Source organism: Zonotrichia albicollis, chromosome 10 (assembly GCF_047830755.1).
Source record: "Zonotrichia albicollis isolate bZonAlb1 chromosome 10, bZonAlb1.hap1, whole genome shotgun sequence".
NCBI lineage: Eukaryota > Metazoa > Chordata > Aves > Passeriformes > Passerellidae > Zonotrichia > Zonotrichia albicollis.
This window is the reverse complement of record NC_133828.1, coordinates 29176212-29190736: the sequence shown is the minus strand read 5'-3', so window position 1 is coordinate 29190736 and position 14525 is coordinate 29176212. Positions and strand designations below refer to the sequence as shown.

Genomic DNA, 14525 nt, shown 5'->3' with positions numbered 1-14525 from the left:
AATGAGCCTTTATTACCATGCTATGATTCCTTCATTTCAAACATGATTAATTAGCAACTATAACACTCACCAAAACTCCCACCACGCTGCTGTTTGCTGCCTATTTTCAAATGGGTCTCTATCAAGTATTCATAAGCAGTGTTATCTCATTTACGACACTGAAGAAAAGAAGTCAAAGCATCCTGCTTTAAGGAAGATTTCACTCATACCCTAGCCAAAAAATAAAAAGCACAGAAAAGAAAACAGAAACCCAACAACCAAACACCAAACCCTTGTTTCAAAGGGATTCCTTTATAATCCAAACACAAACTTTATGCAAAATGAAAAACTTTTTAGTGAAGTTGCTAAACAATTTAGACGGTTGAAAATAGAGAAAGATAAAACATCAGTTTTAGACTTTATTTTGGTCTTTTTTTTTTTTTTACTTGAAATCTCAACTTTACATTCAATTTGAAATACACTGCTCCTGTTGAGAATGAACGCATGGTTCATGTGCTAAAAATGGATGGAAAAAGAAAATCAGAAGGGGAAGAGACACTTAGCAGTACTCTTAACATGTTTTAAATTGTGCTAACAAATACCTTCAAATGTACCTTACTTGCTATAAACATTACTTTGGCAGTAAAAGAAACTTTGCTTCACAGGGATGAGAGGTGGAAACTGAGATTACAAATAGAAGAAGACGAAACAAGACTGAGAGGAGAGGAAAAAAATTGCCTTCTCAAGCAGAACTCTATAAATACCATCAGAAAGACAACAAAAAAAGGTTCCATTTGGAAGCAACAGATGTATTCCTAAGCAAGAAAATATCCCCGACGAAATAATGCAGAGAGTCATACAGACAGGATCTTTAGAAGCCTGAAAAGAAATTGCCTGTGTGGCAAAGCTAAAGTTTCCATGTGAAAATAAAAACAAGGTAGAAGATCCAATACCTCCTTAGTTTACCAGCTCTTATATCAGAGATACTTGATGATTTTGTCACGCCCAGAGCAGAGCAATTTTTAAGTGCAAATCAGTCCTACTCTCTCCAGCTTTCTCAATTTTATAAATTTGGCATCAAAAACATCAAAGCAGCTTCCACTTCGGACCTAACTTTTAGAGGATCAATGTGACAAGTCACTGCTTGATAGATGTTTCTCTTGATAAACGACTTGTTCAAAAGAGACATTGTAGCTTTCATTTCCTGACCACAACACACTTTTAATTTGCAACAGCAGAGCTGCTCGAGTGTGACTAGTTCCCACTTCCCAGTCTTTCAGGACTGTGGCACTGTCAGGCCACATGCACAGGCAAAACAAAAACTCCGAAAGAGATGAATTTGCAGAAAGAATTTTAGCAAAACTTTTCCTCAAACAGGAACCTGATTATATTTGATTGCTCCTAACAGTGGGCTCTTAAATACCCCCTCCCAATCACCCTCAATCCTTAACATTTTAAGGGAAGCGAGGAAAGAGAGAACTCATATTGAAAATATATACTTAAGCACCATAGAATATATATAGCTGCCTAATAGTATCATGTTTATTATACATACATATATTACTGCTACTATAATTATTATTATTATCTGAGAATTGCATTTAACAGTCCAAACCGTCCACACCATCCAATTTCAGCTCTCAGCATACTGTCCGATTCCCGATTTAAAATTTATAAATGTAATATCCTCCTCATCACAAGCAGCAGTCCAATCTGCTCTGAATATATATTACAGCTTTAACATCACAGAGGGAAATCTCCCATCTGGCAATCACATTTGCTCCAACAGCTCTAGGAAAAAAAAAAAAAAAAAAAGCTCCGCTCTCGCTTGCTTGCTCTTCTTCTTAAAACATTTCTCAGAGCAAATTATGTGCATCTAAAATAAACAGTTGCCTTATTGATCGTTCCAAAGTCAACAAGTTCTAAATGCAAAATGCAATCAGATCATTTCCATCATATATCACCTGGGATATGTTTAGCAATACAGTCACCTACAACACCAAAATAGGAGTGTACATTGTGCAACTGTCTCTCAATTTTTTTCTTGCATTCAGATATGTTATTACGAGAGATCATCAGCCACACACGGCAGACCTCCCTTATCCCAAACACACACATGCACACACTCTCTCTCTCTCCTAGGGTCTCTCTCCATCCTTATTCGTTACTATCACACACAATTAAAAGTGAACATACCCCCTTTTTGTAGCACAAAACAGACTAATAGTCACTTTTGTTGTTACTTCCTTAGCCTCAACTGCATACCTAGAGGTGCATCTACTGAACCACAAGGAGCTCTATTGAAATTCCCCATGCTCCATTTTATCTGACTTTTTTGGAGGAAGGGGCAGCACGGGGGTCTGGAGAGTGACCATTAAAACAGAGCCAGTTTCAGCACCTGATTATTTCATTCTGTTAAGCACTGAGAGCAGAGCAGTGTGAACCATAAACTGTAAACTGAGCATAAAATACTCCTTATTAAATCGTATTAAGCATTCGGCCACAACAGTAATTTTGTTTGTTTACATGCAAAACATTCCCTCACCCCACATCAGTTAGAATCTCTAGCAGCTGATTACACTGAAAGTAAGAGAGGGAAAAGCAGCTGGAGTTTAAATAACTACTAAAAAAATATTCGTTTGCAAAAGAAAAAGATGCATTTTAGGCATGTATGTACGAGCACACAGATGTGTAGGTGTATATATTCACTGCTACACGTTTTTGCCCTCTCCACTCGCCGAGTTTTACTAATTTACATACCATTGGAGTTCAGTGGTGTGTATAGTGCACTGCTGGTAACATGCAACTTCAGGTTTTACAACTGAGATCAATACAATGGACAAAACTAATGCCATAATCGAAGCACAAACGATAAACAAATGATAGCAAGAGAAAAAAATGCTTATATATACACAAGAAAATATATTACTAAACATTAGGTATTTATTACAAAATATTTGCATGCAGAGTCCTCGGTGCGTTATCATGCTATTTAAATTTGTCTTTGCTATTTAGATGCAAAGGAAGTAGATCCCAAAACGGACATACCATAAACACTGGTGCTACTGATCATTTCTTGCTGGCAGCACAAAAAGCTGAATTGGATTTTTCACAAGCAGGAATTCCAAAGGTTGCTTTTCATTAAAGCCACTTTTCCTCTCAGCTATCAAATGTCACTGCCTTGAAACGTGGGCCCTTTCGTCAGGTATTCATTTAACCTACATGCATATAATTAAGTGGGAAAGCAACATCAACAAAAAGGGGATCTCAGATCACAAGAGAAGAAAGAAAGGGGGAAAAAAAGCACATGACCAGGAATGCAAGTCCATGTCAATTTCACTCACTCCCATTGAAACTAACAAGAGCTCCAGGGAGGATAGTAATAGGATCAGTGGATTGTATATACCATTAAATTATACATCTTTCTCTCCCTCCTGAGCCAACAATACGCCCACCACGCTGTACCCCCTCCAAGATGATGTGCTTACATTTTACTGCAACAGCTCCTCTGACATATTCGTGCCCCCACCCCCCCACCCCAGCCAAGACACAGCAATTTAAACCTAACTTTTGTTCTGCGAGATTCTTATTTGCACTTATTTGGTCAGAAGTTAGTTGCCTCAATGTCCAGACCCGCGTTACCTGCAGTTTATTATTTTCAAAGCAACTTAAAAATAAATCCAATTAAGAGGAGGAGAAGGAGGTGGGGAGGGAGCTTGCAATCGCGAACTCTTAATCTGCCTACTATTGTTGGCAATGATCAAGGAGGAAAAACCATGCACAGCGATTGTATATCTGTACTTTCCAGACTACGATCAGGCAAGCAGACCGGAGTACTTAGTATCAGAAAACGACCGCAAATTAGGCAAAATATTTAGGGCACGAACAGGCAATTAATACGCGGCTGTATCGGAGATCTTTAAGATTTAATAAAATTTAAAACGATGGTAGGGAGACTGGGGGGGGGGGGGGGGAGGGAAAAAAAAAAGATCCTCTTACCTGGAGATTTGGTACAAGAACCCGATAGGTTAGAGTAGCATCGATCCGATGTGTTTGCTGATGAATGGGGGCTCGGGTTAAGTGAAGGTGCCTATGATTTGAAATCATTCCAAGTTTTTGAAGGGAAGACTGACTGCAGCCTCTGCCATGTTGGAATTTCAAACCCAAAACAGCTGCTTTGCAAGGAGCCAGCATGCCAGCAGCTGGACGCCTGCGCAGAGCGCCGCCGAGCCAAATTCAAATCACTTTCACGCGAAGAGCCAAAGATCAGTTTTCAAAGGGGGAGCGGCGCGGGGGGCGGGGGCGCTCCGCGGTCCTGCGCGCCGGGGCCGTCGCTTCCCGCGGGGGCCGGCGGGGTGTCCGCGCCGCGGCTCCGCTCCCTCTCCCCGGGGCGGCGGGACGGGGGCAGCGGGCAGCGGGCTCCCTCCGCGGCGGCAGCGGCGGCGGCGGGGCTCCCCTCGGGCGCGGCGGCGCGGGGCCGGGGCCTAGCGGTAGCCCGCGCCCGCGGGGCAGGCGGGCCGGCTCCGGCGGCGGAGGTTGCCCGCGGCTGCGGCCGCCTCCGCTTCGCCGCGGCCGCTCCGCGTCTGCCCGCCTGGGGCCGGTGGGGTGTCCCGACTCGACCGGCAGCGGCCTGCGCGGCTGCCCTGGCCGGCAGCTCCTGCGCCGCGTCCCCGGGCGGGCGGGCGGCGTCGGGGCTCGCCGGTCGCCACCGCCTGCCGCCCGAGGAAAATGGCCGGAGTGGAAGTGCCGTCCCGGCCCGAGCGGCAGCGGCGGGGCCGCGCAGCCGTGCCCCGGCCCCGCGCTGCTCCCGGCGAGCCCCGGCCGCTGCCCGCCGGAGCCCGGCTGCTAGCAGCCGCGGAGAGGCAATCCCGGTAGCCGGCAATGGCTGAGGGGCCCCGGCAGCCACACCTCCCTCTCCCTGCACTTCCCAGCCCGGCTCGGCGGGGGATGGCAGGGAGCCAGCTCAGCTACCCCGGCCCACAGCTGCCGGGGACTCCCCTTGCATCAGAGGGATTCCCCGGGGGGGCTGTTAGACGGGCTTTACGGCCGCCTCACGCTGGCAGGGAAGGCGTGCGGTGGCCGGGCGGCAAGCACAGAGCGGGCCCTGCCTCTCGCACACGGGTGCGCCGGGGCTCCCCAGCACCCCGCTCTCCCCTCTCCATCCCCGCACACGGCTGCGCGCCCGCTGCCCTGTCACCGCAGCTGGGGAAAGGGGAGTGAGGAGAGCTTCCCACGAGACAGATCCACGTTCCTGGGCTTGCATCTGATGGGACTAGCCGAGCATTTTTACCTTCTAACGGGGAAGAAGCCGCGCTGTCCGGATGCTGTTCCTGGGCTTTGGTTCAGAGTCCTGGAGTGGTTTCACTTCCTCTCTTCCTTGTCCTGCTGTGGAGTTAAGGATGGCTTCGGAGGGTTGTCTGGCCGTCCTGCATATAGAGGAGACTGATTACATTTTCTTAATAAAAATGGAAGATGTAAGAGACAGTTAAGGCGCTGGAGGAGGCAGAGGAGACCAGTCCCAGGGGATTTGCATCTGGAGGAGTGGGAATAGGCTCGTTTCCCGTCTGTTTCCCTTTGCAGTAATATAGTAGGCCTAAATAAAACTCTGAAATAGTTGCCAGCAGAAGCTGCTGTGAGCTGTCAGCCAGTCCCTTTCCTACCCGGGTAATGGAGAAGGAAAAGAAAGAACAGGAAGGCCTGTCTGGTTGATGTTGTCCATGCAGTGATTTAGTTAATCCAAAATGATTTTTACCTGCTGGTGAAAATAGGCACCTTTCACACTTCTGGAAAGCCGTAGCCAGCCTGTGTGAAAAAACCGTGCCTAAAGATTGGAAATAAAAAGAGCAAAAGGGCTAGACAGACTTCTGCTTATTATGAATATGGAAGGTGTTCCTGGCTCACTTGGGACAGCTGGGGATAACTCTAGTTACGTCTACACGAGGAGAGCACTGCCAGTGGAATAACAAAAGTGTCCTGAAACAAGGAGCTGGTTTGGAGCAGATACTGCTTTTACTTCCCAGTATGTCCCAGGTGTAACAAAACATACACAGGAAAACATGGTTAAACTGAAATTTGGGATGTAGAGAGCTATTTTTAGAACTGGCAACATAGCTATAGCAACAGGAGTCTATTGAAATAGTTTTAGACAGCTGTCCAGAGCAGCCAGCAGGCGACACCCAGCCACAGCACCCGCTGTGGCCAGTCTGCACCATGCTCTTCTGACGCCTCTTCCCTGCCCTCAGCATCGGGTGGCTCTGAGCAACGGGCCCAGAGCCTGGGTCAGCCCATTGCCTATGCCTACAGCTGCTCATTGTCCCTTCTACAACAGCTTGTGGGTATTAAACAGCCACCTTGGCAAGCAGACAACTGCTCCAAATGCAGGCAACACATCAGTAGCCTCTGGTATTCCCTAATTTGAACCACCCACACAAGTTACCTCTAGAAGTCTCTGATGCTGAAATCTGCAGCACAGCATATTGCCTCTGCTGGTGTTGCCAGCACCAGGCACTAAGTCATCATAATCCCAAGGTCATGAGCTTGGTCTAAAAACCATATTTTTAAGCAAAAAAAATTTTTTTGTCTTTGCTACTTTATGCATCTAGATTCTTTTCCTATTGCTTTTTCATGGCGCTATGCATTTTTCTCTCAAGAGAAAGATGAGGTTCTTGCTCTGTTACAGAGCTCTGTGACTTGTGTCCATAGGAAAACAACAACTTGCAATTACCATAAGGCATTAGTTGATAAACACAAGTGTTTTTTAAACTTTTTAACCAATAAAGAATGTATTTAACAATCTTTGTTGTTTTCATTTTATATACCTTTTTTTTTCTTCGGGCTTCTCCTGCCACATTAAAATAGCACAAATTGAAACAATGGGCATGCAGCATATGTTTGTACGGGCTGACATTCATCTCTGCGCAGAAGGTCAACATAAGACTTATATACTATATTAAGTTCTTATTTTGAGGTGTGAATTAGGATGAACTGAAGACCTTGTTGGGCTCATCTGTACATGGATAAATTCTAGTGTTTGTTTAAAATGACACCAGTCCTGATCCTTCTGAATGGGAAATTCTCATAGACTTTGCAACTGGGAATGTTTCTGGGAGCCTATTTCAACATCTAGGTGAAATGTTTACAATGAAATTCAAAACCACATAAAACTTTGCTGGTTTCAGGTTTTGTTACAAACTCTGAACTCGGACCAGATTCTCTGAAAGGTTCACAGACCTTTTCAGCAAATCTAGATTAATAACATTTAAACCAAGCGAATTGTGGAAACAAAACAAAAATCACAGAAAACAAAGAATAAAACCATCTAATTATGCTCCTATGGGATGTTGATGTGATACATGTGAACTTTGTAGTTTCCACTCAAAAGGTCTAGTAAAGGCTTATAAGAATTATAACAAAAACAATAGTGTTCAGTGATATATTCTTTAGTGACTTTAAACTAATTATATTGATTTTATTTGTAAATTAAAGCAAGTTTTCAAAATGGCAGACAATGTCTGAGTTCTTTTAATGCTGAAATTTGGCAGCACCTGTACCCTCCTTGTGTGCTGGAAGTTCAGATCTCCCTGGAAGTGGAGGCCTCCAGGGCAGGGCCTCCTGCCTGTATCTCTCCCTCTGTGCTGGGGAATCCTTCCTAGTCTCCCACTCTCAGACCTCCTATGGGGCAGCCACAGCTGCCATTGCCTTCTAGGATGTGCTGCAATAAACAGGCTGCAAGGGCTCTTTTTTTGGAATTTTGGTCACTGATGGCTGCATGTATTATTTTATTCCTTTGTGAGGAGCACAATCTGTTTAAGAGCTCAGGCAACTCAAATCAGATGTTTATACCACCTGGATTCCCACGGAGCAACTGAGGTGCCTCCATGTCCCCCATGCTGGGACTTTTCCGGAATTTGTGTGGCAGGATAGCCTCTCCTGGGCCTCCTTTCTCTCTCTGACTGGAGTGGTCATCATACTGAACCCCAGTCTCTGCAACTCAAGGTTCACTTCTGCCTTTTCAGACCACAAGACCAGTCTTGTGTGTCAGCTTGAGTTTAATGGCTGCCTGAGCTAGCTGGAGCTCAGATTCCAAGAGGCAATGAAACCTGTGTAGACCCTAAAGTATTTCTCAATATAGATCAGAAGTAACTGTCTCTTTTTTGCATACTAAAATCTAACATTTAGATGAACTAACACCCTATAGAAGTTCCATAGCAAAAAATGGGATAATGGTAAAACACAGAGGTAATACATTCCAAATGTATTACTTCTAGGTTCTTCCCAGGAGATTGCAAAGGATGAATTCCCTTCTGGCCATGCTGCTGATCTGCACAGTTTCACTTCAAACACTTCCAAGCCTTAGGTCTGTGACTAAGCCAGAAATGCATAAAGACTTCCTGGACCCCTTAGCACACAGCCTGCTGGTTTAGGTACTGGCCAGTACCTAATCTAACAAAACATCACTTGATCTCTCAAACTAAAAGGGGGTATGCTCAGATTAGATATTAGGAAGAAGTATTTTACTGAGAAGAAGTAGACACTGGAATGGATCACCAAGAAAAGCTGTGGATGCCTCATTCCCAGAGGTGTTCAAGGCCATGCTTGGTGAGGCTTTGAGTAAGCAGTTCTAGTGGGAGGTGTGCCTGCCCATGGCAGGGGAATTGGAGCTAGACAAACTTTTAGATCCTTTCCAAAATCACTCTAATTCTATGATCATAGGCCATGTTTCATGTAACTCCTGACTGTATCAGAAAGAAAAAAAATTATACAGAGAACATCTGTCCATAGAGGCATTTTTGCATTTTAGCTATGCCAGTGTAAAAATACATGACTTCTATGACTTGTAACTACTTTGGGTTAGATTCTGGGGTTTTAAAGAGATAGCATTTCCGATATTTTTGTTCACTTCTTTGTACATTTCCCCTTCTGTATTAATCAATCACCTTGATTTCAGTGAGATTTCTGGACAAACCCTTCACTGGTCATTCTCTACAATCTTGCTGAATATTTGATGCTTTTGGCATCATAAAAGTATTGGTCCTCTGAAGTCACTTCTATTTTCCATTTTAGTCCTGGAGGAGAAGTTGTTCACTGTATCTGACAAAAAAAATATTAATTTAGCAAGTGCTCTGTATAACAGAACAATATATAGATGTTTGTCACATAAATATCTGAAAAGACATGCCTTCTGGCATTTCTTGAATTTTGAGTGCTTAATACTTTTTACCCTGGTCACAAATGCACTTTTACTACAATTTTTCCATTTTTTTAAACCAAGCTTTAATGCAGAAAGTTCCTCTTGGGGAACTCTAGGAAGGAATTGAATGTTTTTAGGGCTTTTGTTCTCTGTCTTTTGTTTTTCACAGTCTGGTTCATTAAGTGCTTAAGGACCACACTAATCCCTGTAGTTTGACTTAACAAATACATTAATAACTTGTTCTCACTTAAAAAACCTTCTCCTTACTTGAACTAGAGGAAGATGAGGTGCCCACACAAGGCCAGAAGAATTCAGAGACATTTAACAGTCCAACAAGACCAAAACACAAGAATGACAGCTAGGAATACATTCTTCCTCTTTTTCCTGTCTCTAACTCCTCCTAGCCTTACAAATACTCTCTTTGCCTTGGTGGCAGCATCTTTCTCCCTGATTCCATATCTTAATCGCAGTCCTTCCCATTTGCACCCCTGTCTAATACCAGTCTCATTCATAAGTCCTTGTCCTAAACTACCATCACATTTTATGACCTTTGACTTGTGCCTTTTTCCTGTGTCTGGACACATTTCTTTTGTTGCTTTTCTTATTTTCACTTACCTTGATGGTCTCCCTTTTCTGAATTCTGATCAAGCTGCTTCTTATTCCATGTTTTCTGGTGATTTGCAGGAGGAAGACTGAGAACATCGGATGGACACTCTTATTATCTTTATTTCTCTTTAGCACCACTGGCAATTGAAAAGAGAAAACTGAGAGCAAGTCCTGCTCATATTTGTAAGCCCCAGGAAAGGATGCACCTACTGCATACAGAATCTTTGAAGAAATGGTAAATGAAATATGCAAACAATTTTACAGAGGCTCAGATTTCTCCAGACTTAGGAAGAGTTTCATAGGCTGGTGTGGTGGTAGAGGAATATGCCTTCCCAAGCACCAAGCCAAACTACAAGCTATTAGTCAACAAAATATTTCAAAAATTTCTTAACATGAGCAAACCAGATTTTCCCTCAGTGCATTCTGAGAATCAGCTGACCATATTTGCTGAAAGTTTTGAAAAAATAGCCCAAGGCAGATATTAGGCATGAAAATTGCTGCCCAGTTGTTTATGTTTGACAAACAACAAGCAACTGGAAACAGGTTCTTACAATGAAACTTTGACTCTAAATATGCCCCAAGAAAACCCACAATTAATGATTACCAATAACAGAAATGTATTTTACATAATCCTTAATACTTAATGACTTAATTTAGACAGTGTCTAGAAAGAAAAAAAAAATAAATAAGACCCCAACATTTTATCTTGGCGAGTGAGTGGATCAGGGAACAGTAAAAAATCAAACAATAGTATGCTTGCAATTTTTTTCCCAAGTGCTTTTTTCAAGCCCTTGATAACAAAAAGTCTTTGTATCTCATCTTGGAATGTACGTTAAAATATCTCTAATTTACCCTACAATGGAATCAACTTTAAAATCAAAGGGGAAAAAAATTTAGCAGAGCAGTGGACTTGCTCAAAGTCACACACACACATGAAAAAGTTTCCTTAAAAAATTACATGCTATAGGATCTGCATGTCTGATAAAATACCCACAGGGTTTTATTTGCTGTTGCTTTAGAAGCAACTTTTACTCACCTTTTTTTCTTTTAATGTCTAAAATTTCCCTTACACTTAGACAAATATCCTCCTCTAAGTAACACCCCGACACCATGTTATTGATCTTCACAGTATGAAATTATTTTTATAGTAAAATTAAAACAAGGTTTATGACTTATAATACAATATATATAATAATTAATTATTAATGTTTTAAACATTGCCTTTGGTGTTGATGTGGGTGTATTCAAGACTTGAAATAACATTATCAATCTATCTGTGCAGTCATCTCTAAAGCTTTTCATTCTCTACAGGTTTTTAAACAAATGAAATATTTTTTTAATTCTTGCTAGGTATTAATTGTTAAGAATGTCATGTTTATGAGCCTTAATCAAATACCCAAAATAAAATACATTTCCAACGTGCAAAAGCACCAGCATTTCAGACAACTTTATTTTACATTTTTGAAGAAGAAGAAAACACTATTCAAACATCTCTATTCAGATAACCTGAGCAACACAGCTGTTCTACATATGCTATTCTTCCATTACAAGACACATTTTGTCTCACTTAGAATATAAAAAACTTAACAAAGTAAATTAATACTGTTGGGTTTTGTGCTATTAGAAGGAGCATCCTACGCCACTGTGTGTAGTATAACAATTACATCTTGCTAACTTGTACTTTCTTCTTCTAACTTCCTTAGAAAGATCAAATTTGCTAAATGCACAGCACTGACTGTAGTCAATAAGGCACTTAAGTATGTGCTTAATTTTGTGCACATGAGTAATCACGTTACAGTAAATGGAACTCGAATGCTCAAAGTTAAGCACACACTTAAGTGCTTTGCTGGATCAGGGCCAGAGCATGACAACTTGCAGGTCATTCTTACTGCACAGTAAGACATCACAAACCTTAAAAATCCTGTAGAAACCTTCTCCCCATTTCAAATCAACAATACCAAAAGTAAGGACAAAAATTAGTAGCTGCTGCATTCTTTTCTTCTGTTACAAGTCACTAAACTAGCAGCAGTACTTATAGCAAATTACAATAAATTGTCTTAATAAGTATCCATAAAATAACAATTTATTTTAAAGATCATCGTTTGTAATTCTATTCTCATAAGACTATTAGACACGTGAGTCTTTTTAATTTTAAAAGACCTGCTACTAGTTCTCACAAAAGAATTTACTCAAGACCTTGACCTTAAATTGATACAATTGCACAACTTAATCAGAATTAAATATGAGTCAAAGTACCTCAGAATATTATCATGGGGGTCAACACAGCCTACAGCAGCCATGCAGAGGATGCCATTAATACCACAACCTTGGATGTATAAGATTCTGATTCTGGGGATATAATATGCCAAACTAATTGTTTTTATTATATGTTTTTTGCCAGTTATTATGGCAAATATATGTGGAGGAGATTGTTGATGACATTTTTTCTTTCCATGCAGCTGGAAGGATAGTTAAATAGTCTAAGACTCTTCAATTCAGTAGCTTTCTAATGAAATGAAACTTTATACCCACTGTGTTACACAATTACTTTATTTTCTGGCTAAATTGACACAGTTCAGCACTTATCCAGGACTGTTTCTCTTTTCAGTACATGAAATTAGTATTTTTTTTTTTAGGATCCGAAAGTACATTTTAGATCCAAATTTGCCTGGCTGTTGACAGCATTCAGATACAGGGAGCTTCTATGTTTTTCCAACACATAAGTTTCTTCACAAAAATTAGCAGGATGAAACAGCAAGTAAGGACACATTGCCAAGTCTGGTTTTCTACCTATCTACAAAGCAGTTTTCACACTTTCCATGACTGTGAATGTCCTTCTTTTTCTATCTTTTTTTTATCTTTTACATTTTAATTAGGAAGAACTGAAAAATCCTTCTCTATACTCAGAGTGTTTGTATTGGGGGAGGAGTATGTCAAGGAACCAAAAGCACATTCCAAGCCAATTCTGATCTCATTTACAGGGATGAAAATCTGGAATTAATCCACTGAGTTTAACAGACACGTTCTGGGCTTACGTAGATGAGATCTTACATTTATAAGTGAAATCAGTGTTTTCCCCTCTGACATTCACATGGCTCAAACCAGAAACACTTCCTGAATTAAAAAAAAAAGGCCAAATCATCCAGTTGGGAAGACTGGCATAGTTCCATTGAAGTTAATGGTGCTGTAGTAATTTACATTAGCTGATGATCCAGATGAAAGTATATAAAAGTTTTCAGAGCAGGCTTCTTTCATTTAAAATTGCATTATGTTAGGTGCACTGTTGATGCTCAGAATTAATGTGCAAGTTGTTAATCTCGCTAGACCTGGATTTAAAATTAGACAATGCAATAATTAGTTTGGCACTATCATTCTGCTACCTAGAGGGTAATAATGTAGGTCATAAAATACTAGTGATCAGCACAACTTTTAATACAAAACAAAGAATCTGTATTGAAAGAGAGGAAAGGAGGGAGGAGAGAAATTCAGAAATCAGTTGTCATCAGAGACCAAAGTGGGCTATGAGGTTCTGTGCCATCTCACAAGATGCTGTGTTGTGTAGCTCTACTTATCTTTATCAGCTCCCAAATGCACAGGGGATTCTGTAGAGTATTAGTGACTCAAAGCTGTCTATATGCTCTCTTTATGTATTATTTTTAAGTTGAATGTTTATTATTCTTTACAAATTTGTTTTTAAAAATTGAGGAATATTATTTATTTTACAGTAGTCTTCTTTTATTTTTGTTTTTACTTGAAATATAAGCATTATGCAGCACAGTTTACAAACATACAGAAATGTAACACTACAGTATATGTATCTTGATTTCTTGACAAATGACTACTGGCAACATCAATAATTCAAAGGGAGAACAATGAAAATATAGAGAAATTGCATTTGTATATGTATACTTCTTTCTGTCCTGCCAGTCATTCTTGCTAGAGTTTATATAAAGAAAATTAGGAAATTATCAAGTCTGAACACTAGGCTTGATGAACGCTTGCTTATATTTTGTTCTATCTAAATAGTCAGGATGCTTAAATATAAACATTTTGATGGTATCTCACACATACATCTATTAAGAAAACAACATTGCAATAATTTTTATACAGTCAGACTGTGTTTGTGTAAGCTACCCAGCAGAGTTCAGTGAAGCTGAGAACATACATACAGGTGAACATATGTTTGAAATATCTCTATGCCTCTTGTATGTATAGTATTAGAAAGTGCCCATTCGATGTTACAGATGCATATATTCATAAATCATTTAAAGTTGTGCTTTTCATGTGGTGTGAGGCACAGATACAAACTTACTCCTGATAATTATAGAACTGATGCTGATTTAGTCATTTCAAGAAAGCCATGGAGGCATAATTAGTGTCTGAATGGCCTCAATATTGCATTATTAGGAGGCTAGGGTGAAACTTGAAATGAGAACATCAAGGCTGATAAAAGAAAAGAAAACATGAAATACATACATAATTCATTCTGAGATATTATAAAGGTTTATAACCAGAAACAATAATTTGCAGAAGGCATCTCATGTACTGGAGCCAACTGCAATAATTTGGTCAACCTGTTTAAGATCAAATAGTATTCTTAGCTATTCTCAGTGGTATCTTTCTAATAAAGTAGCAGCAAACAGACACTGTTTGCTTCTGGTCACTTTTAAAGAATGTTCAGTTTATCAGTGGGGACTTTAATCTCGAGCTTCATAGAGTACAAAAAGAACATTGATCCTACTGTTTTGTC

General features: G+C 40.7%; 1 protein-coding gene across 9 annotated transcripts in view; it reads right to left on the bottom strand.

Annotated features, from left to right (window-relative positions):
- FIGN (fidgetin, microtubule severing factor) overlaps positions 1-5516 on the bottom strand; it is a 104988-nt gene extending 99472 nt beyond the window's left edge. For 2 of the 9 annotated variants that reach the window (XM_074548595.1, XM_014265094.3), the window contains exons 1-2: positions 3979-4116; positions 3028-3197 (exon numbers count right to left, since the gene is read on the bottom strand). Coding sequence is in view for 2 of the 9 variants with exons in the window: in XM_014265094.3 (XP_014120569.1) it covers positions 3028-3052 (25 nt within the window). In the remaining 7 variants the exon portion in view is untranslated. Of the gene's footprint in view, positions 1-70; positions 339-932; positions 1545-1603; positions 2928-3027; positions 3198-3978; positions 4174-5269 lie in introns of those variants that run through there. The other 7 variants (XM_026791632.2, XM_074548594.1, XM_005484005.4 and 4 more) reach the window with 7 other exon arrangements.
- Between the last annotated feature and the right edge of the window lie 9009 nt (positions 5517-14525).